Source organism: Fukomys damarensis, unplaced genomic scaffold (genome assembly GCF_012274545.1).
Source record: "Fukomys damarensis isolate Sample0158 unplaced genomic scaffold, DMR_v1.0_HiC HiC_scaffold_19, whole genome shotgun sequence".
NCBI lineage: Eukaryota > Metazoa > Chordata > Mammalia > Rodentia > Bathyergidae > Fukomys > Fukomys damarensis.
The window spans coordinates 35333445-35356758 of record NW_022900931.1 but is presented as its reverse complement, the minus strand read 5'-3'; the positions used below and the strand labels follow the sequence as shown (position 1 = coordinate 35356758).

General features: G+C 42.1%; 1 protein-coding gene across 3 annotated transcripts in view; it reads right to left on the bottom strand.

The window, feature by feature from the left end:
- Positions 1-23314, bottom strand: part of Cul2 (cullin 2) — an 85185-nt gene that overhangs the window by 22539 nt on the left and 39332 nt on the right. For all 3 annotated transcript variants that reach the window (XM_010614750.2, XM_010614751.2, XM_019206155.2), the window contains 4 exons: positions 19673-19778; positions 15249-15331; positions 494-590; positions 289-399 (listed from right to left, as the gene is read on the bottom strand). In XM_010614750.2, coding sequence (XP_010613052.1) covers positions 289-399; positions 494-590; positions 15249-15331; positions 19673-19778 — 397 coding nt within the window. The remainder of the gene's footprint in view (positions 1-288; positions 400-493; positions 591-15248; positions 15332-19672; positions 19779-23314) is intronic.

Genomic DNA, 23314 nt, shown 5'->3' with positions numbered 1-23314 from the left:
TATATATGTATGTATGTAATTCTGAGGATGAGAAAAACAAGCAACAGGGACTTGGCAGAAAGGACCAACCGAGAGGAAAACCAGAACACCATTTTTCCCTCAGGGAAAACGTTACAGCAAGAGCAATGACGGTTCATCATGGACAGGGATGCTGTGCACCATTAAGTATAACTGAGCCAACCATCAAATAAACGGAGCCTCTACTCAAAGATGTCACCTAAAATCTATGTCAAATAAAACCGTGCCAAATACAAAACAGATGGAAGCATGTCACCTGTTATCTCTTACCTTTTCCATATACTGTGAGCAGTTTGATTCTTGTAACAAATTTGAAGCTTCTTGTTTGTAATACTCTCCTGTTTCATTCAGAAAGGGAGACTCAAAGATTTCTTGATAAAACTGGATAAATCAGTTAAAATCATATTAGGAAAAAAATCGAACATGTAAATAAAAAAACTAAAAGTCTGATTATGTTTTTTAAAGGATTTTTTACCTTTAAAGGAAATTTTTTCTTATACTGTTCAACATGAACAAAGGAGTTAATAACCCCATGGATTACTTTCTGGTTTGGGTCTTCTCCACCACGATCACTAAAAAAAGGCATAAAAAATATTATTATTAAGAACACAAAAATCCATGGAAACCTACCAAAGCATGCCAAAGTATGACTGTTTATTCACTGCCTGATTTATAATAAAGCACTTAAAAATCAATGCATTAAGCCTAAAAACAATTTTTTCATATCATGGGTGAATTAATATGTTGCTGTTAACGTACACATTAGAAGCCGTTCCATCAATGAAAGCTTTGATTATGAAATGACATGAATGCCAATACTAAGACTGCTTTAATATTAATAAAATAGACACAAGGCCACTAAAAGACTTTAAAACTTTAAGTTAAGAAAACTTGGATTTCTGTAGCTCATCATACTAAAGGCCATTTATCATAAGCCAACAGCTACCATTATACTGAATGGGAAAAACGGAGAGCTTTCCCTCCGTGGCCCGGAATGACAAGGACGACCATTGATTCTACGCAGGTATGGCGGGCACAGCCACAGCAATCAGGCAGGAGAACGAAATCAAGGGTACCCACGCTGGGAAATGAGCTGTCTGACCGTTCATGACAGGACCGTAATTACACGCAGAAAATTGTAAACTTTCACCAAAAACACTACTAGAATTAAATGAATTCAGCAAAGACACAAGACACAAAATCAACACATAAAAATCAGCAGCACTGCTATATGCCAAGTGAATTATCTGAAAAAGAAATCAAGAGATACATTAAACAAATGAAAAGCCTACAAATCACCCTAATGAAAGAGAGAAAGCATCTCTACAATAAAAACTATGATAAAAGACACTGAAGAGGACATAAGAGAGCGAGTGGAAAGTCATCCCATCTCGTGGCCCTGAATACTGTTAACACATCCATATTACCCACACCTGAAACAATCCGCAGATCCCATGTAATCCCTATCAAAGTGCCAAAGACACTCTTCATAGAACAATTCTGAAACTTACATGGGACACCAACAACAAAGCCCTAAACAGCCAAAGCCACCTAAGTAAAAAGAACAAAGCAGGAGGCATCAGACCACCTAACATCAAAACGTACTCCAGAGGTACAGTAATCAAACACAACGGTACTGGCATAGCTAAGACACACAGGCCAAAGGAGCAGCACAGTACACACGCAAGCCCACAGATCTACTGCAAACAGTGTGACACGGCCTTGGGAACCTGCTTGGAGGGCAGTCTCTTTATTAAACGGTGCTGGGAAAACTGGATATTTATATGCAGAAGGTAGGTATCTCTCATCAGTTACAAAAAGTCAATCCAATGCAGATTCAAGACTTAAACATAAAACCTGAAACTATGCAAATACTAGAAGAATATGAGGAGTACTTCATTTTGGAAAAGACCCTAAAAGGACAGGAAATGAAAGGAAAAACTGACAAACAGGATTACATGAAAATAAAAAAATCTGCAGAGCAGATGAAACAATCACCAGAGTGCAGGGACAACCTGCAGAATGAAAGTATCTGCAAACCTCTTAACAGCTGACAAGGACCTGATACTCAGTACATACGAGGAGCTCCAAAACCTCAAGAGCAAAAACCAGAAGAGCCTAAGTAAAAAGATGAGCAGTAGATTTATGAAGTCATCTCTCAAAAGAAGACATGAATACCAACAGATACGCAAAAAAAAAAGCTCAACACATCATCAAGCATCACGAATGAACATCAAAACCACATTAAGAATGGCTGTTATCAAACAGAGCAAAAGATAACAAGTGCTGGTGAGGGTGTGGAGAGCACAAATTAGTACATCCATTACAGAAAGCAGTATGCAGTTCCCTCCAAAAAGTCAAAAATATGACTACCACGCTACATCAAGGCCAGTCCTGAGTACACACCCACAGGAAGTAGCGTCAGCAGGACAGACATCCTCAGGCCTGCGCTGACCACATGACTATTTCCAGCAGCCGAGGTGGAAACAACCCAAGTGTCCATCCACTGATGAATGGATTAAAACCATGGCACACAGATACAAGACAATGCTATTTGGGCATTAAAAAATCAAATCCTATCCGGGCAAGATGGCACATGCCTGTAACCCCGGCACCTGGCGGCAAGAAGGTGGAGCTAAGCCTGGGCGACTCGGTGAGACTCTGTCTCTAAGTAAGAAAGAGAGGCATGGGGAGAAATGGGAGAAGAGAGAAAAGGGACAGAGACAGAGGGAGACAGAGTGGGACAGTTCACTGTAACAGCCCTGGATTTAATCCCCAACGCTGCAAAAGGGAAAAAAAGAAAACAATCCTGTCATTCCTTGGTAACATGGATAGAAGCGGACATTATTTTAAATGAAATCAGCAAGGTACAGAAAGGCAAGAACCACATGGCAACCCTCAGACCTGAAGTCTCACAGGAGCTGAGAGAAGAGCAGCGGCTACTGGGCTGAGGCCCAGGCTGGGTGAGGGAAGGAAGGCTGAGCAACGTGCATCAAGCCACAGGCAGGGGAGCGGAGACCGGTGCGCAGCGAGGCGAGGCAGGTGACTGCTCTCTCCTACACCACGCAGCTCGCCCATTCGATGCACACAGTTCATCTGTTCTCACTCAGCATACTCACAGATACCCACAACCTTTGCGCCTGTCGATTTCAGTGCATTTTCATCACAATGCATTCTCTTTTGAATCCAATTCTCTTTTAAAATTTTAACTCGATATTTTCTTAACCATTTTAGCAGTTTTGAGCGCACGACTGATATTAAATGTATTTGCAATGCTGTGCAGCCAGCATCCACTGTTCACTTCCAAAACTCTGCATCTCCCCAGACAGAAACTGCACCCGAGAAACATTAACTCCCCATTCCTCCTTCCTCCCGGCCTTGGCAACCACTGTTCTACCTTCTGTCTCCATGTGTGGGGCACTGCGGTACCTCACAAGTGGATCACAGTACATGTTCTGGACTCTACATAATTACAATGTCTTGTACCTTTTCAAAGTTAGGAGAATTTGAAAGCTTTCACCATAAAGAAATGATTAATGTGTTTCACCTGATTTAACATTATGCAATGTATACATGTATCAAAACATCACATGGCACCCGTTAATATGTATAATGCGTCCAGTGTCTATGGCTCGGGATGGGGATGTAACTCAGTGGCACAGCACCTGTCTGGCAGGCACAAGGTCCTGAGTTTGATCCCCGGTAACAAAAAAAAAAAAAAAAGTTTTTATGACTCAGTTAGTAAAGAATACTTACATTTCACTGGCCACAAACTATTCCAAAAAGGATTGGTCTGACAACTGTTACGAATATTCCGACAGTAATTTGATGGTACACATTTCTCAAAGGTGCATCGTATACAATGTGTCGCTCACTGAAATGACTGCTAGCTGTTCTTCCTTCACAAGATCTGCGAGAACGGGTGAGAACTGCAATCCATTCAAGCGCACAGGCATCTCACCATTCACACGAGGAGAGCAAGAGGGTGAGCAGGTCAGGTGCAGGAAAATGGGTGCGCGTGGGACCGCAGCGGTGAGTGAAATGAAGCAGACACACAAGCTCGTGTCCCATGCTTGCTCTCACTCGAGAAACTTTACAGTACAAATAAATAGCAAAATAAAAGATAAAGAGGCAGGGGCAGGGCCTGCTCATATCGTAAGGGGATGGCTAGGTGGAGTGTGAGAAAGATGGACAGTGAGAAAGGGCAGGGAGAGGGGATCAGGATGTCATGTACGTTCAACAACTCCACACAGGGAATGTAAGCATTATCTGCGGCACATGTGTACTAATAAAAATTAATTTAAAGAAAAAGGGAGATTTACTACGATCTTTCTTTTTTTTTTTTTGTACCAGCGACGCTGTGCTTGCAAGGCAGGCAGCGGAACCACTGAACTAAACCCCTACTGCTATGATATTTGTATATTCCTTTACAGTTACAAAGAAATCTAAGATCATCTCTTTTGTTTTTGTTTCCTTTGGGTTTTTTTGAGACAAGATCTCAGTATGCAGGGCCGGGGATTTAGCCCAGCAGTTCTGCTGCCTGCCTTGCAAGCGGACTGGAGTTCGATCCCCGGTACCAAAAAAAAAAAGATCTCACTATGCAGTTCAGGCTGGCCTTCAACTCACTGTGATCCTCCTGCCTCAGCCTCCCAGGTGCTGGGATTACAGACATGGTCACCACGCCTGCCTGATCATCTCAAATACTGCAGTGACCTAACTTCGATTTAGCTGAAAGCACGACTGCAACCCAACCTTAATCACATTAGGAAATACAGGTAGATTTAACTTTTGATTCCCAGTCTCCCAGAAAATAAATGCATGGATTAAAAGGAAAAATGAAAAAAAAAAAAACCACAAAAATAAAACAGAAAAATGCCACAGTACAACAGTCAGGACTTCCATGGGGAGCTCGGCCTCCAGTGAGAAGAAAGGTATGCATTCCTATAGGAAACCTTCCATCCACTTTAGAATAGTTTTCTTTTAATTAATATTTATTTACAAAGAGGGCAACAGAAATATACTATTACCATTCCCTCGTAAAAGCTGCTGCTTCATCATAGAGGACAGAAGGAATGTTTTAACATCTAAAACCAGCACGGAGGCAGCAACCTTATATACCAGTGCCCCTCCCTGTCTCTGCCTCCTCTAACCCTCTTATTCTTCCTTTAATTATCTGGATATTCTGAGAAAAGCCTCTCACACATGAATTAATACAGATCCAGTAATTCTGCAGCCAGAATCTTGCAGAGAGACTCTGTCTGTTCAGTCAGGAACAGCAAACTCGTTTCCTCTGTTAATTGTGTCTGGTCTCTCTGGAAGCCCACACCCAGCCCAGTGATGGTGATCTGACTAACGTCACCACCAGTCATGGTCTTGGCTACTGAACACTGCCTAACACCAGTGATTTTCAGTCAAGAATGAGAAATACCTGAACATCCGAAAATCAGTAACTGAAAATTCCTCTCATGTCTAAAGCCTAATCCCTGCTCAGCCCCAGGAAAACTTTCACTTCTGCTATTTGTAGCCCTCTTACCATTTGTCTCTGATCTCAGAAAGCCCAGATAAAAGTGAGATTAGATAAGAGGCTACCCAGAATAAGCACTGATATTCCCAGCGCTTACTAACTAAATTAGGCCAGGTGCACTGGCCATGCCTGCAATCCCTGCACACTGAGAGCTGGAGGACTGCAAGTTTGAGTCCAGCATGGACAACTTAGTGACACTGCCTGAAAACAGAAAAAGAGGGCTGAGGACACAGCAGCAGAGCAAAGGCCCTGGGTTCAATCCCCAACACCACATACATACAGAAACACACACACACACACACACACACCCTGAATTATCCTCCCTATCAGAATAACTGAACCCACAAATGCATAGGCATAATTATACAAACTGTGAAATCAGCAAAAAAGTTCTATACAAAGTCCTGAGATGTACTTCTATTAGGCTAACAGATAATGAAAGTAAGCTGTAAAATAATGCTGTTCGTAACTTACAAACACACTGGACTGCTGAAAGAAATAAATCCTGGCCTCATCTAAGCTCAGTGATCCCAGCTGAGCCCCTAGAAAGCGATACAAAGAACCTTTAGAAACGTGGCTTATTAGCCAGGAGCAGCGGGACACACCCAGAAACTGAGATTGGAAGACTAAAAGCTCAAGGCCAACCTGGGCAATCTAGTGAGCCCCTGTCTCAAATTTAAAAAGGGCTGTGGGGAAAGCTAGTGTCTATCACTAGCTAGTATTTTAAATGTTGACAGGAACAAAATGGAAGTTTCCAACAAATGACAAGAAAGCAGCTAAGAAATTAAACAGACAACAACAAAAGAACCAGGCTGTAGCTGTAAAATCAAGGCTATAGCCAGGCATGATGGCAGATGCCTGCAGTCTCAGCTACTCCGAAGGCTGAGGCAGGGGGATCCCTTGTACCCAGAGATCCAGGTCAGCCAGGGCACAAGAGTCCATTGAAAAAATAGAATAAAAAGGCTTTTTAGAGCCAAAGTCAGAAACAGACCAGGTTTGTGATGAGCACTGATCCTGGGGTGGGGGACACTGGGTATCGGCCACTGTACAGAGGGCTCCCCAAGCTCCTGAGCCTTGCTCCAATTCCTCTCCCCCCACACGTCTGCCAAACGGATGGCCGACAGCAGAGCTGCAGGGAGGTGAAAATCAAGACAGACTAAGAGGACAATTCCTGTCTTCTGGAGAAGATACAGGCAGCGCTGGCTTCACTTTCTCCAGCGGCCCTCACACATGCGAGAGCGGAGGCTCCCATCGGCCGCCTCGGAATCTGCACGGGCCAGGGGAAGCTGCAGGTGGGAGGGCGTTGAGACCCATGGCAAAGCCACCGCTTTCAGTCCTGCCAGCCACGAACCGAGGGGCTGCGGCTCAGAGTGACATCCATGCAGCCCCGCCCAGCCTCCTCTTCCCACTGTGACCCCCGAGATGACCGGGACACCTTCAGTCGCGTGCTGGCACTAGCCGCTGGGCTCGCAGAAACTGAAAAGAGGCAGCAGATGGGACAGCACAGAAACAGAACATGGGCCGAGACGGACAAGGGGAAGAGCTTTGAGGAGAGCGCGGCAGGAAGGAGAAGACAGAGCCAAGGCCTCAGCGCCCGCGCTGGAACCAGCAAGCAGCGCTCGAGGGGCTGCGCTGCCGCACCGCACTACCGTGCTCCTGCACACCATCCTGAGAGCTCCAGAGTGTGCGGGGCAGCCCAGCCCCCTCAGAAAGCCCGAGGGGCAGGATTTGGTGAGATCCACAACACGAAGCAGGTTGGTAGGGAGACAGGCCTGCTGTTAAAGAACCGAGCTACAGAACTGAATTTTTAATAATTCGGTAGTCAAAAGAGTTTATGATTTCAACTGATAGGAAAAAACATTTAAAGAAATGATTTTTTTTTCTGCATGCAGATATAAAAACTTAGGAAAGTTAACAATGATAACAGATTACCTCATGAACAGGGAAGACACTGAGAAGGGATCGGGAATACTCCACTTTTCAAGAATGTACTTATAAGTCCCTTATGTGCTAAGGAAAACATGCTTTTCAGCCAGGGGTACCCCTGTGACCCAGCACTCCAGGAGGCCAAGGCAGATGGACTGAAAGTTCAAGCCCAGCCCAGGCAACTTAGCGAGACCCTGTCTCAAACTAAGTAAGAAAGGGCTGGAGCCGAGCATGGTGGCAAACGCCTGTAATCCCAGCACTCGGGAGGCTGAGGCAGGAGGATCACTGTGAGTTCAAGACCAGCCTGGGCTACATAGTGAGTTCCAGGTCAGTCTCAACTACATAGTGAGACCCTGTCTCAAAAAAAAGAAAGCGCTGGAAAATCCAAGTAACAGTGTGAATGCCTTGGGTTCAATCTACAGTTAAAAAAAAAGTCACTGAGTTAGTTTTTTTTTTCTTGGTGGGGTAGGTTGGCTGAATGCAGGTCGGGAGAAAACAGGAACAAGTTGTGTCTGGAGCACCCTGACAGCGGGGAACAAAAAAGCCCTGGAGACAACTAGGGTTATGTCAAAGACTGCACAACTAGCTGCACTGTAGGAAACAGTGAGTAGAAACTGTTTCATCAAGTATATCTTTAAGTCTGGGGCCAGTGTGGGAGGTCTGAAGATTCTGGCCCAACCTGAGTATTGTGCCAAGACCCTGTCTCAAAACAAAAGGAAAAGGGATGGGGTGTAGCTAGCAGCACAGTACCTATAGCAGGCAAGTTCAATACCCAGTATCATAAGAAAAGAAAAGAAACTATGAAGAAAGAAACAAAAGTTACTTTGCCCTTTCCATACAAACGTTACCAATAAGTAACCAAATGCTATCCTAGATGAGGGGATGTAAATATGCAGTTTTTCTAGGTAGCAAATCAAAATAAACTGACAGAATTACCGGCATACCGTTTTACAAACTCCAGTAAATAAACTGAGGTCCAACTGAGTGAAAATCAGAAAATGCAGAAGAAAATCTAGTCCTCTGAGAGGGATCAAACTGGTATGTGAAGAGGCTATTGGTCAGGGAATGTGCAGGAAACACCACAAAAGAACACAGTGAAACACGCCCCACGCAGACAGGCAGCAAACCCGAGATGACGCAAAGTCTGAAAGCAAACTTTTGTCCCCAAGTTACAAGAGGAGGGAAAAAAGAAAACGGCAGGAGGGGACGCTGTTCATGAGAAGCCTTAACAGACAGAGCTTTTAAAGCACAAACAAGAACAAACTACAGAGCCTGGAGATTCTTATTTAGGTGATAAAACCAGAGAAATGGAAGAAAGCAATCACTTTAGAGTTAGAGGAGTGATTACTTTTGGATAATAAAGGATGGGAAAAGACATTTTTGTCTCAACTGGGATTCTTCTACTTCTTGACCTGGGAGGTGGTAACAAGCGTATTCATCTGACAATCACCCACTAATATGTTTATCACATGGCTTTGTGTGCCTACATTTCACTTTACAATAAAAAGTTTAACACATACATACATAGCCCAAACCCTCAAAAGTCCAAAGGAAAACTGAGAAAAAGATCTAAAAGAATATGGATGAGCGAGCACAAGATTGACAAAGCCAGTTACCAGATGACAATGTATGTAATTGTAAAATCCACAGCCCTCACTCTTTTTCAACTAACAACAGAAGTTCAAAGCATATAAAAACTACGACTGACAAATGAGAAATCAATTCATACAGCAGGCAGAACAAATTTGAAATATATCTCAAAAACTGAGTTACAAAACAATAGATCCCTCACTTAGATTTCACTTTTCTCTAACATTCTTTTTCCTCAATATAATCTTTAATGTAGCAACCAAGAAACGGAATATCAAATATATGAACATGTAAGAGAAAATAGTCAAATATCCTGCATGATATTATCACAGATTCAAAGAAGAAGAAAGAATTTTGTTACTGCTTTAATTTTTCTAAGACTAGAAAGTTAATTGCAGAGTACTGGGGAAATGAAAGCAATTTTGAATCCTTTACTATAACAAAACCAGAATTTTCAGTATTTGTAGACATCTAAGCAATTCCTTTCATTTGCAATTAAAAATATCTCTACTTTCTTCTGTTTCTAATTTTACATCAGTATTAGATTAGAACGAGTCCTGCTGCTTATGCTTTCAAACGCACATGTATCTATCGTAAAAATACTAAAATTTTCACACTGTAATTCTTAGGCCCATGAAATCAGTCTTTTATTTATTAAAATTACAAACAACTTTAAGCTGTTACTATATATAAAGTCCCAGTTTGGTAGTTCTATACTACTATAAAAGGTAAATTAATACATAAACGCAATTGGTTTTTATCTTTCCTAGTGAAGTAAGCACTATGAAAAATATGCAAAAGTCATGTATCTTACTTGCTTTTCTCTCCCCTATATCGGAAGCATGTTCTCTATTTTTGGATTATCAATAAAAATTGTGTGCAGTTTATAATGATATGGAAAACCAAATGAAGAGCTGTCTTGTGGGCTTTCTGTTGTTTATTTTGCAGCACACCAAGGACTCAATGCAGGGCCTGCCTCTCATAGTCTAGGCAAGTGCCCCTACCACCGAGTCTTTATTATTCCTGTACTTCTCATACAGTAAGTACAATTCCACATGTGATGACAGTCTACAGATTCTACAGACATGAAGGTACTTAAACAGCTTAAAATATACCTTCACATAACTAAACTTGTATTAGGAATTCCTCTTTTTTTTCCTACGGGTAGGAATCAAATCACCCAGTGATGAGTCTAAGATTACATGCAGCTGAAAGAGGGAGAAAACACATTATCTTGGTTCAATAATTATAAAATTAATGGAGATAGGGAATAGCACACCAAACTTTGGGGAAAAAGGCCTCTCGTTATATCTGAAATGATGGAAGCAAGCATTTTAGCTAAAAGACAAGCAGTTAAAATCTCGGGGCTAACTAAACAATGTGTGCTGCTGCTAGAATGCAGTTTCAAGGACAGGGAAAGAGCTCAGCCTAGAACATAGTTTTGCAGTAAAAAGTACTTAATCAATGTTGACTAAGTAAAAACAGTGTCACTGACAAAGAACTAGGAAAGATATACTGTGAACTGAAAGGGACCTCAAAGGCCAGCTGAGCTAGCCATCCTTATCTTACAGTAAGAAGAGCTCCAGTGAAATCATCTACCCGGGCAGTGTAATGCTCCAAGGAGACAGGTATGGTGGCACACACATACAATCCCTAAATTCCAGGATAGGCTACTCAGCGACTTGGAGAGACCCACTCAAAACACAAGAGGTGGGGACATAGCTCAGTACAAAGGCCCAGGATTCGATCCCTAGTACTGCGGGGAAAAAATTGAGGATGTTAGAATCATCTAACTTCCAATCTAGCTGTTCATCCAAATGATTCAGAGAATGTGGCTATAAAAACTGATAGGCTAAGAATTAAGAAAAATGAAAAGACAACGTAGCCTGAGAATATAACTATGAATACTGTGTCAAATATTTGCTGCAATACCTATGGAAAGGCCAAAGCATAAGGGAGAACAAACAAATCAAACCCTTATCTGAACAAGGGCAGTTTCCACCTGAAAACTATACTGCAGAGTTGAATAGCTGACATAAATTAACTGCATTCAGTAGCAAGTGACAAAAGGTTAGGTGCAACTGAGAAGTTTTTTTTTTTTTTTTTTGGTACTGGGGATCGAACTTGGGTTCTTGCACTTGTGAGGCAGGTGGCGGTGGCATCACTGTGCTAAATCCTCAGCCTGTGATAAGCTTTTTATAAGTCTCTGTTTAAAAAAGAACCTTTACACAAGGTGCTTTGCTTTAGGAAAGAATTAAGTTACTAAATACTACAGTAAATAAAAATATAAAGCATCTTTCATCTTTACAATAATAACAGAGTAGTGTAAGTGCTTGTAATGTTACTATATACTACAGTAAATATATACAGCATTAGATGAAAAATACTAGGGAGCCAAATCAGAGAAATGTGTAACAATATTCTCCAAGGAAGAAATTATTCTGGCACTGAAAAAAGAGACCAATTCTAACTTTATTACTTCCAACTGCTCTGCTTTCACGAATTTCATTACTTAGCACGAGAAAAGGTAGGTAAAATTATTCAACGACTACTTCCTATTGTTGTGAACGTTTTTTAAAAATTACTACTGCAGCTAGGTGCATTGGTACCCACTGTAGTCTCCACACTTAGGAGGCTGAGGGAGGAGGAGGATCACTGAGTTCAAGGCCAGCCTAAATGACATAGTAAGACCCTGTCTCAAAACAAAACAAGCAAACATTTAAAAATGATTACTGGAGACCTACCATTCAGCTTTGTTATATGTCAACTAAATTATTAATTTCTTTGCAATTACCACCTGGAAAATAATTTTTAAAATCAAGAATTCTAGGATGGGGACTTAGCTCAGTGGTTCTGCCACCTGCCTCACAAATGCAAGGTCCCAAGTTCAATCCCTGGTACCAAAATATTATAAAAGAAAGGTGTAAGGGCTGGAGTGCAGCTCAGTTTGCCAAGCATCCACAGTCCCGGGCCCAACCGTGGAAGGGGGTGCATGTAGGTGTGGTCTCATATCAGAAACTGCCTCGACCTCCATCCTTAAGTTGAAGTCTCTACTATATAATACTCCCTCAATTCCACAAGAAATAATTTGGTTAAGGGCTTTTCCTCACTAGGGATTTTACGCTTATACCAGCCCAATTTATAAAATACCTCTCTGTCAGAGGCAGGAAGAAAACTAAGAGCAGAATAAGGGAAAACAAAAACACCAGAGATGAATTAAGATCAAAGTGAGTCTCTTGGAAGGAAACACACCCACACAAAAAACCAAATATACAAAGCTCAGGTAAAAGTAATCAAAAAAGAAAGTTGCGAATAGGCAAGATTATGCATGAAAGGAAGAAATCGATGCAGGTGGAGATTCAGAGAACACAGGGCATTAACCAAACGATCAAGGCTGCCGCTCACGGCATGCTGATGCCATCTACTCCTCGCTGACATGAGGAGGAAGGCACAGTACCTGCGGTGTTTTCCCCCAAAACACATAATCGCAGGCTAATCACGAGAAACTATCAGACAAACTAAATGGACAAGTACGCTACAAATACCTCCTCTTTAAAAGTGTCCAGGATAACGGAAGACAAAGAGACCTGAGTGAAATACGATATGTTTTACCCGGATTCAATCCTGGGACAGAATGAGGGACTTCAGTGGGCAAATAAAGTCTGTAGCTAACAATACTGTGCCAGCGTTTGGGCTGTAACATCAGGGAAAGCCGAGCTATACACAACTCTCTAGCTCTGAGCCTACTTTCTGTAAATAGAGTGGTTAAATGAGAATAATGTAAACAGCTACTTCCCAGCAACTTTGCAAGAAGCTGTTTATAACTGATTTAAGAAATACAGGTCTTTTTTTAAAAGGACATATAAGTTTGACTAATCTTAAAATTTTAAAAATAAAGCTGAGACACTGTTAAAAATCTGATGCTGAGCATGGTGACGAATCCCTGTAATCCCAGCACTTGGGAGGCAGAGGCAGAAGGATCACCACATTCAAGACCAGCCTGGGCTATGTAATGAGACCATCTCCCAAAAAACTGGAAAGAAAACTTTCTATAAAAACAAATATGTATTTAGGCATGGATGGTTCGGCAGGAGTTTTATTACATATTTAAGAGAATGATATCCCAATTTAATACAAACTCTTACTAAAAAGAAAAAGAGGATAGAACCTTCTATTTTAGCCTACCTGGAGAACCCTGATCCCAAAGCCAGACAACGACATTATAAGAAGGGACGATTACAGGCTCATTATTAGCAAATCAAGTGCAAGCCAGTATGAGAACTGAGTTCCAGGCTGAGACTTATCTCAGGTATAGGAGGATTGCTTCATATTAGAAAATCCATAAACATAATTTTCTATATTAGCAAAGTAACAGGGAAAACAATGTACATCATTCGATGACAGTAGAAAAGACATTTTTATGAAATTCAACACCAATTCAAATTAACTTAATTGTTCTCATAAAGAGCAGCTATCAAAAGATGAGACAACAGGGGATGAAAAAAAGGAACTGGGAGGTGTTGTGTTTGCGAACCAACTTCACACAAAGGACCAGCGTGTCCTGCAAGCACGGACGCAAAGCGGGGCGGTTCCAGAGAGGGGCTGAGCGGGGAGGGCAGGGAGCGGGACGAAGGGAGCTCCGTGTCAAGCGTGGGTGCTGGTTCCCCCAAGGAAGGCGAACATTACGTACTGTGCACGGAACGACTACACGGAACTGCGCTGTTTATAAAAATGGTCTAGATGTGGCCTCTGAAGTCACAAGTGAGACAAACATGCTCACCAGCCATCATTTCTTCCAAAGACTCGGGGTCTGAGCCAACAGTGAGGCAAACAAATGTGGGGGGAACAAGAGTCATCGCTCTTCACAGATCACGACAGTTTCAACAGAAACCCAGAAGTACGCAGAGTAGTAGAAATAGAATTGAGTGACACTGCTCAAAATAAGGTTTATAGCCAAGAGCCAGTTGCATTTATTTGTCTACGCCAGCAGAGAACAGAACAGGTAAATGGATAGAGCACCCATTTCATAATAGTATCATAGGATACCAAATATCTTGAAATGAAAGAAAAATCTACAGAAATGCTACTGGGAGAGTAAAGAAAGATGCCAGACACGAAGCTGTAGCACGTTTGTGGGTAAACCCAGTGAACAAGCACGCTGTCTCACCACAAATGCAGATTCCACTCAGTTTCAGTCGCTGTACTACTTCCTTTCTGTCTTTGGAGACAGTGGAATCATTAAAATGGTCAGTGCAAATTTTTTAAAATACAATTACTAACTGCCGCCATCCTCTTTCTGATGTTAAATATTATAAAACCCCTTTGGAACGTGTGTGCTTGCGAGTGCATGTTCAGCCCTCCCTTCTACTAGGAGCCCCACAGTAAGAATAATGCTTTGACAAATGACTCTTCCCGAGCAGAGAATGCCTGCACCTGCCTTGCGGAAGAGGGCAGATCCAGGGCAGCGGCTAAGATCCCACTGCAATTCACTGGCTGCGTAAGTCCTGCAACATCACATTTAGCACCTAAGACTTTATTGCACTTATATTTGTGAGGAGGCCCAGTAATTCAACTCCCCAACACTGAAGTTTAAGAACCGCTTAGGCCACTGCTGACCCAAGGGTGCCCTATTCTGGACTCCACAGGAAAACGTTCTTCACCCAAAAATGTGATCACATTGAAATTGTTCTAACTGCTCGGGCCGAGGGCAGAGCAGGACCCCTCTGTCCCATTAACTGACCTCACGAGAACTGGTAAGTCATTGACAGCAATACTGAGGCAAAGAGGTGGTCAACTAACTAGAAGAATCTGCTCTGTCACAGGAAATCCTCCTCAGGACTTAAACGGAGAGGGTAAGCGAACCATCCAGAATGCTGCCGGGGTGTCTAAGCAACTTCCGGACTGAAAAGCAACAAGATACTGTACTTTTTTCAAATAAATGAGCTTACACAAGACAAGTAAAGAGACTCACTTGCTAAGACTACTAAGACATGAGTAGAGATCAAATATGTGCCAGAATTTTTAAAAAGGAAATAAAATTATAAAACAACTTCAGGATCCTAGCATTAAATAAAAATGAGGCTCCTTACAGTAAAATGAGAGCCAGGCCACAGTCCCGCCACTGTGCATCACTTCTCAACCAACAGGACAGCAGGGCGGGGCCACCACGACAGGTTCACACCCAACTCACTTTTTGACTTCTCGGAGCAGCATTCGGATGAGGACGGCTTGCAGTGGCTCAACCATCAACTTCCTCCACAGGTCCAATGCTAGCTGCCAGGAAAATAAAGGTATCAACACTGAGTTACTTAGCTTATCAACACTTGCTCAAGATTCCTTTTGTTCTGTTTTGTTTTTTGGTACCAAGATCGAACTCAGGACCTCAAACTTGCCAGGCAGGCGCTGAGCCACTGAGCTACATCCCTGGCCCTCAAGATGTTTTAAAGTAAAAAATATCCATAAAAAAATTTATAACAAAATTCAAAGGAAAACCGAAGAAAAATAAATCTCATTTAAAATATCAATGACTATCATAGCAGATTTGTACAAAGGGAGGCATTAACATGAATTAAAAACCTTACAGAAATAACAGACTTAGAGAATTCTGATCTATTGTTAATGCTCAGTATTACCGACAGGCAATAAAAGCCAAGTCTCTAAGAGAAACAAAGCATTTAGGCTAAATAATTTGGTTTGGCTGTTGGCTGATTTTCAAAATTATAAAATACCTCACAGAAACCTAAAGGGTAAGACAGTTTAAACTACGAAGAAAAACACCCCTGTATTTACAAACTAGTACAAGTCATCGCCTTCCCGTTGCACTGCCCCACATCCTCCTCCTCCTCCCTCAGAGGTTATCCCCGTCCTGAATTTCATGTTACATTACTCCCTTGGGTAGAGTAGTTCTAACAAATGTGTGTGCTGCTCAGGTAATAGCTCACATTCTCCATCTGTGATCTGATAATAAAATCACATCATATATTCTCCGACATACGATTCTTCAAAACTAAACTGTTACTGAAACCCACCAAACTGGGACACAGCTACAGCTCCATTGCTAGTACACACAGCTGGGCAAGACCCAACTGTATGAGCACACCGTGACTCGTTTTTCCGTCCTACTACTGATTACATGTGCTTATGACCAGTTCTCTGCTGTAGAACAGTGCTGCTGTTCTTGGATGTATTTTCTGGCCCCACTGTAAGAAATTCCTGACACATAGGTCCAGGCTGAAGGCTCAAGGTTAGGAACACATGCAGCTATACCACAGCCAAGCTGGATGGCTTTCCATTTTCACCACACAGGAACAGATGAGAATTTCTGCTTGCCCTTGTCCTTGACAACAGAACTGCTGGGTTTTAGTCAAACTCTGCCAATCTGCTAGATGTAAAATGGCATCTCCATGTGGTTTTAACTGGCTTTTTATCAATGAAGCTGGGAATCCTTTTTTTTTTTTCTTTATTGTCCATCTTCCCCTCCCCTCTAAAATATCCATTCATCATTTTGCCCATTAACCTTATTCTTAAAGTTTTTGGGGTTTTTTTTTTTTTTTTGGTACCAGGGATCAAACTCAACTTCGCGCTTGCAAGGAAGGTGCAGTGCCACTGAGCTACATACCCAGCCCTAGTTTGATTCATGCTTAATGAGACTGAGGAGCTCTTCACTGGTTGAGGAAATTCATTCTTTGACAGTGTTGCAAACTGTGGTCTGTCTCATTCAACTTTTTACTTTATTTTTTGTGTTTTTCATTACTGGGGATCGAACTTGGGTCCTTGCACTTGTGAGGCAGGTGCCAGAACCACTGAGCTAAATCCCCAGCCCATAAAAATATATTTTAATGTGCCCTAAAGTGTTTTTTAAGAAACTCTCCCCTACCCTGAAGTCAGAGGCATGTGTGTTCCGACTTTGCTTCCCAAGAGTTTTCCTTGTCACATGTAAGGCTTTAAGTTTCAGTATTTTTCCCCCACACACAGCCCAAACTACTGCAGCACTGAAAACTGCTCTGGGCTTGGCTGCTGTGTTCCCACCCGAGCTGAGTCCAGCTGTTTCTAGCCTTTCTGTCCATTTCCTTGGGGTAACATTATTCTGATCCACTGGCAATCACATTTATAGTAAATAAAACACTCACATTCTACAAAGACCATACTTCTTGTTTTGCTTTTGTTTTCTTTTTAAAAACCGTGAAGGGTGGGGGGACGAGGTGATCTGTAATAGACTGGGATTTTGTACCCATGGAAAGGCAACATGCAAAGCCTTTCTCAAAGGCAGTGAAGAGCTATCAAAATTCAGGACGTGGGGCCGGGGATTTAGCTCAGTGGTGCCGCCACCTGCCTTACAGGTGCAAGGTCCTCAATCCCATTACCAAAAAAAAAAAAAAAAAACAAAATTTTCAGGACATGTTTTGATGCAGACTCTGCTTAGCCATTCTTTGCCGGTTTGTTTGCACCAAGATGCAGACTCTCCGTGGTGTCATACAGCGGCAACTCCTCTACTGTGTTCACTGCTACCCTCAACACACAGGACAGTACTGACACTGGTTCAAAATATTTAATGGGTAATCAAACGAACAATGATGTTTACCATGTGTTATTCTTAAGAACTCGTTTAATAAATTATACTGTATTACAGGAGTTAAAGTTCTTGCAAAAGAAGTATATAAAAAGAACTCCCAGGCAATATTTTTCCCCTGAAAAAAAGCAAAAAGGCAAGAAACAGGTTGTAGGACTTTCTGAACAGTATGATACCATTGTTTTAAATATATCAGCTGGGCATGGTGGCATATGCCTGTCATCCCAGCCCTTGGGAGGGTGAGGCAGGGAGATCACCATGGTTCGAGGCCAGCCCATAGTGAGTTCAAGAGCAGTCTGAACTACAAAGACAGACCCTGTCTCAAAAAAACAAAACAAAATAAAACAAAAAAGGATGACTAAAGACTCCCCTTCTCTAGCAAAAAAGATAGTCTCTAGCTCAAAAATACTACTAATAGTGTAGTAGTAGTAGTAGTAGTAGTAGTAATGATAAATATAAAAGTAAGTATCAAAAGTAAAATGTGGGGCCGGGGATTTAGCTCAGTGGTTCTGCCACCTGCCCCGCAGGTACAGGATCCTGAGTTCCATCCCCAGTACCAAACAAACAAAAAGTATAATGTATATAGATAAATATCTGTGTACAGACACACATGTAAGTTCAGGAAAGCTACAAACCAAATTATTTCCAGGGATTTCCTCCAGGAAGAACAGTGGGCTTGATGGAGCTTGTATACCGGGAAAGCTTGAAACAAAACATTCACTTACAATTCTATTAACAAAAAGCAACTACTGTTACATTTTATTATTCCCCACTGATCTTTCCCTTTATGTCCTTTTATTCCTACAGTTTAATTTTATTAAACATAATGTTGCATTCAAATTTCTTCCTAAGCCATCTTCCCCTTCATTATAGTTTCTGTGAAAGATTTTCTCATCCATTTGCCCACCTCTGTAACAGAATCACACTACCTATCTACCTATCCATTCATCCTGCTCAGTGCATGGTTTTCACTGTCAGATGTTGGCAGTTTAAACTGGTCACCCATTAGTTGTCCCATTTTAGCAATGACTGCAACAGACCAGACCCTTTTTAAATTTTTGCCCCTTATTATTTTCCAAGTACAGATTACCAGACATGTGATTTCTTGGTCAAGAGGGAGTAAACATCTTAAGGTCTATTGAAAGACACTGATCAACTTCTTTGGAAAAGGAATGTGCAAATTAAATTTCTCCTCATTTTCATCTTAGCTATTTATTTCCCTCAGTAACATGCATGACAACTTAATATGAATTTCCTTACTTACTTGGCATCTTTCTTCCCTTAACCTACAAGCTTCACACAGGCAGGCACTTTCTGTCTGGCTGCCACTGAAAGCCCAATGCCTGGGTTATTCAATATGTATTAAGTAAACTTTTAACATCATCATACAGTTCTCCACATTTAAATGTGCACTAAAACACAAAAACTTGAAAGGATTATTTGAACTACAAATTTCACTGTCTTATGCTGAACTCTTTTAATTAATTTATAATACATTTTTTATCCCCATAAATTTGGGTTTTTTCTCTTTTAGCCACTTGAAGTGTTTAACTTTTCTACCTTTTTACTTTTTTACTGCAGAGTCTCAATGTTTTCTAAATAAGTTTTATGAGGTTTTTTTGTCCCCCCAACTACAGAATCACTAACCCTGTTGCTCACCTATCATAAATTTAATTATTAAAGTGCTGTCACATAGTTTCTGTTCCTGTTTTATTCACAAGAAATTTTACAGCATTTAATTAACATTTAAGATATTTTAAATTACAACAATCGATTAAGATAGTCAATTTTGTGTCCTTATTAAAAAAAAAGACATTGAGCCGGGAGTGGTGGTGCACGCCTGTAATCCCAGCACTAGGGAGGCTGAGGCAGGAGGATCGCTGTGAGTTCGAGACCAGCCTGGCTACATAGTGAGCTCCAGGTCAGTCTCAACTACATAGTGAGACCCTGTCTCAAAAAAACCAAAAAAAAAAAAAAGACATTGAGACAAAATGCTTCAACATAAAAACACATTTATGCCTGTGGTCATTTGAAGAATTTTTTACCTCTCCTATTTCCATGAGTGGTTCATTCATATCTACACCACCATAGCCATACTGAAGGTCAGCTTCAGTCAACTTATTCTTTTTAATATACTGGGTGTTGAGGTACCTGAAAAATATAAACAATAAAGCCAAAATCAGTAAGAAAGTACATAGCTTACAGCTTTAGAACACTAATTTTAGGCTTCTAAATGAACTACATGACAGTTCTATCACTAACCATTTCCCTGCTCACCACGCAGCACGTCTGTGTACGCACTGATGGTCCCAGAGGAGCTCAGGCAGGTGTCACATGAAACCCAGTCATCCTTGTTTGCAGGAGATACAAACATCGTTTTATTTGTCTTATATCAACTATTTTTGCATACTTTAATTTAGAATGTTGTATTCAACTGTGATGTGTGTTTCTAGTGAAATCTAATAGGTTCTGGTTATGGTCTTTTACTAGTCTGTTTATTTGTGAAAAATAACCTAGAATTTTGTGCTACAATCTATAAAAACTCTTATTGTAAGGACATTAAATACAATTTTTATACTTTTCAGTGATAAACTTTTTTTTTTGTTACTGGGGATCGAACTCGGGACCTTGTGCTTACAAGGCAGGCAGTGAGTGGAACCACTGAGCTAAATCCCCGGCCCTCGGTGATATACTTTTACAACAAAAAATAAACACATTTGGGATAGGAAGGAATGTCCAAAAATCTGCAAAAGAAAAACCTGAGAAAAGGGGAAACTGTTAGCGTATCAGAGAGGAAAAGTCTGTGTTACGAAATGGAACCTTCTCTTTCGCTGCTGAGAAGAGAGCTGGGAAATGCTGAGAGGATGGGAAGGGAGGGAAAGGAAAGGGAAGAGAGAAAAAAGAATTTGCAACCTCGGCTCTGGAGCACCCCACACTGCTGATAAAGATAAGGCCACCTTGCGGGACCCTGAGACTCAGAGCCATGCCGGGACGACTCGAGGGCGTAAAGAATGGCAGAGCCCGAGCTGGAGGAGCTCAACCTTCCTCTCCGTTCTGTGTTCCCTGGCAAGGACCAGACTGGGCAGCCCTGGGAAGGCCCTGCAAGTGGGAAATTCCAGGAGAAAAGGCGTAAAAGTAGAGGAAAACAGAAGGGACGATGTGCCCCAGGCAGACGCTGGCCGGTCCACTCAGGCACTGTCGCAGGCCTGTGCTCCAGGGTCCCCTTCCCATGGAGCGCTCAGAGTGGCACCAACTCCAGCCTGAGCTGGGGGGGGCTCACTCACCTGGCGCCCATCCCACCTGCCTGTTTCACTCTTTTAAACAAGTACTTCTCACCGAGGGGTGAATGCAGGAATTCTTAACCTGGAGTGCGTTTCCTGAGAGGGCTGAAGGGTGTGAAACCCCAAAGTGTTAATTCAGAGGCCTTCTCTAGAGTAACAGTTTGCATTTTTTTTTTCCTCTTTAAACTACAGGTCCCTTTGAGAATCTGCATTATTTTAAAAAGAGACAGCTGGAGCTAAGAAGATTCTACAAAAATAAGACAATGAACTAGCATTTTAAAATACTTTATTCTGCCAGACATGATGGCACACACCTATAATCCCAGAACTTGGGAGGCTGAGGCAGGAGGATTGCCGAGAATTCGAGGCCCACCTGGGCTACACAGTGAATTCAAAGCCAGTCTGAATTACACAGTGAGGCACTATCTCAAAAAAAATAAAATACTTTATTGTGGTCACCTCTTGAAATCCCTGAGAAGACAACCAGTGCCCCTATGAGATATACACCATGGGTTTATCAGAAAACAACATACTTTGGGGGGATCTTTGTTGATTCAGTACTTCCTTCAGGGTTTGTGTGTTGCTGGGATGGACAGGCCTAGAGTGAGTAGGGGGTGCCTATCACTAGGCATGCAAGATCCCACTTCCATTCTGTCCCACCCCATTGCTTAGCAAAGCCACCCAAAACGAATTGGAAGAAGAAACCCTTGAATTTTATCAGAGAGGCTTGCATTCTGGGCCTCATTCTGAGTTTACTTAGTGCTTGTTTTTTGCTAATACTGTACTAATATATCAACACTGCCCTGGATCTGCTAGACCATCACACCCCACTGTCAGCACAGCCGCCTGACACCCATGTAACAGTCGTGTAACGTCTCTTAGGCAGACACTGCCTCCCGTCCCCATTTGTAGTTTCACAGTGACCTGGCATAGTTGAAAGAACACTGAATTTAACACCTAGAACATTACATCCTCCAGGGCCACTTCTACCACTTATCAGCTGTGACCTGAACAAGCTTCTTCACCTAACAGGGAAAATAATACCTGCCCTGCTGTCTCGAAAGGTTGCTGTAGGAATCAGATGGTGCAACGGATGTGAAGCAGCTTTGTCAACAGCAAACTTCTATGTGCAGATGCAGGGTGCGACTCAAATAGCCACTCAGTAACCGGAACACTGAAGGCCAGGGTAGAAAGAATTTTAAAACCAACGTGCCCTAGCTAGGCGTGGTGGCGCACGCCTGTAATCCCAGCACTTGGGAGGCTGAGGCAGGAGGATCACTGTGAGTTCGAGACCAGCCTGGACTACATAGTGAGTTCCAGGTCAGTCTCAACTACACAGTGAGACCCTGTCTCAGAAAACAAAAACAAAAACACCAACGTGCCCAAAACACTATAAAAAAGAAACTGAGACCTAACATAAAAGACAATAACTTAATTGCAGGATGTCTATAATAAACCAGTGGCTCTTGAATGTTATAATTTTAATTCATACATTGTCTTTCCCTTGATTGGAAATGTTTTGCTTCATGGAAACTGTTTCATATCACTAATTAAAGAACAACTATGGTAACATTTTCAAAGGGGGAAAAAAAAAGAACTCAGAGGTCATTCTGCTAGAAGGTGGTTGGACAGACACACGCTAGCTCTCTTCGCCCTCCTGCACACATCAGCCACCCAGAAAGAACTACAGGCCAGGCCCCAAGGTGTGCACCCACTGGGCACAGAAAGACAAAAGACAAAACTGTGGGCCCTGTTCACGTGGCTCACTCATCTGGCAGAACATATGAATCAGCACCGTGTTTCACCAATGCCATTTGCCCGCTAAGTCAGGGAACCGAGCGCCATCTCTCCTGTATGTGCCTTCCCACATGGACACCTTGCTCCAAACCTTTCATTCAGCCGTACCATGACCATCCCAGTGAACCTACCTGGAACATCAGAACCACTTAACTCCTTGCTCCATCCTGCCCCTAACGGGAAGGTCTTCATGTTCTCCCGCCACTTTACTTCTTTTAACCTCCAAAGCTGCTTGTCCATCACCTGGCTCGGATCAGGGGCAACGCTGCAATAACTGATTTCTATTTCCAGTATCTGGCAACCCTAACTCATCACAAAATTCTGCTTTCAAATGTCAATTTTCTGTCCTGAATTCTACAGTAGTTCCTTACACGTACATAACACTGTAAGTGTTAACACTGTGGTTAGCGGCTCTAAGCCACTAGATCTGAAGATTAGCTAACTCACTCATCTACCCCAGTTCTGTCTGTGCATTAAATCAGCACGTGGTTTTGATGTAGCTTTATATGTCTCATGTCAGACAGAGCAGTCACTTTATTCTTTCTGACAGAACAAAAGTCAGTCTCACTTACAGTACCTGTACTTTTCTTTTTCTTTCTTTCTTTCTTT